The sequence below is a fragment of the Volvox carteri genome, assembly GCF_000143455.1.
Source record: "Volvox carteri f. nagariensis unplaced genomic scaffold VOLCAscaffold_33, whole genome shotgun sequence".
Classification (NCBI taxonomy): domain Eukaryota; kingdom Viridiplantae; phylum Chlorophyta; class Chlorophyceae; order Chlamydomonadales; family Volvocaceae; genus Volvox; species Volvox carteri.
Window position 1 is genome coordinate 476,220 of NW_003307576.1, and position 1,094 is coordinate 477,313.

At 55.4% G+C, this 1,094-nt stretch overlaps 1 protein-coding gene across 1 annotated transcript; it reads right to left on the reverse strand.

The window, feature by feature from the left end:
* Positions 1-388: 388 nt before the first annotated feature.
* Positions 389-1,037, reverse strand: VOLCADRAFT_93694 (uncharacterized protein; the record flags this gene model as incomplete). The annotated part of the gene is made up of 3 exons (XM_002952989.1): positions 389-534; positions 710-845; positions 954-1,037. The coding sequence occupies 3 exons, from the start codon at positions 1,035-1,037 to the stop codon at positions 389-391; spliced, it is 366 nt and encodes a 121-aa protein (XP_002953035.1).
* Between the last annotated feature and the right edge of the window lie 57 nt (positions 1,038-1,094).

Here is a 1,094-nt window from a genome sequence, read left to right on the forward strand (position 1 = left end):
CCCCAGCGGCTTTCAGCAGCAGTATTGCTTGGTGAATGCGACCGGCCGCGTACTGCCAGTCTTAGCACCGATGAACCACCCCCTGATGCCGCCGCTGATGCAGCAGGCATATGGGTCTACACCGCCGAGCTCTGACCAGTTTGTTTTGAACTCGCCTACACAGGGTTGTAAAACAAGGGGGGCATTTCTGTTGTCATATGGTATGATGTTTCATAGACGTCGGTATGTATAACATTATACAATTGGGTGGGTGGGGTGAGGTAGGTTCCTCCTTTCTAGGTTGCCCACTCTTCCCTGCCACACATCTCACGTCGCCACTTACCAGTAGCACCACGCGACTTGACGCGGGGTGGCACATCCTCTGCTTCGGTGATGGCGGCTGGTGCACTCATCGGGACCACAGTTCCGCCGCGTCCTCGACGGTGCCAGTCTCCGCGTCCCTGTGTCCCTGATCCTCCACGGCCCCCTCCGATGCCGTTTTGATCTTGAACAAGAGGGATTTCGCGTCCGAGACGGTAAGGCCCGGTACATTCCCTCTCAGTGCCATGGCGGTGCGAAGCGGGGAGAGCTGGAAATCCTCTGCAATGAAGGACACACTGTCTTTCAAAACACCGTTCGCAAAGTTTCCGGTTGTTCTCGGCACGGGGACATCGCCGCCCCACGTCTCTGGCACGGACTCGCGCTTTTCTCTCTGTGATCAATCTCTCACCTTGGAACAGTTCCCATGCTTCACCAACGGAGTAGACGCCGAGATCTTCTTCGAATTGACGACGCACAGCATCCACCCGTTCATCGTCCACGTCCAGCACATCGTGGAGACACGTCGCGACAGCCGCGACATCAGACTATAGACGCAGCAGAGAATTAAATAAACCCCGAGTGAAGGCGAATGGCTGCAAGTGCACCATGGCGCATTTGCATGGTTGGAAGCCACAAAGCATGAAAAGACATACCGCGTCATTTGGACTTCGTGTCAGCTGGTCTCGAGGGTCTCCATCTTCCGCAGTGTCCTCCAGGGCGACATCTATAGCGGCCATTTACTCGCCACTCCTACCCGAAAGTAACCTATCTTCTATGTAATCAACGCTAAACGC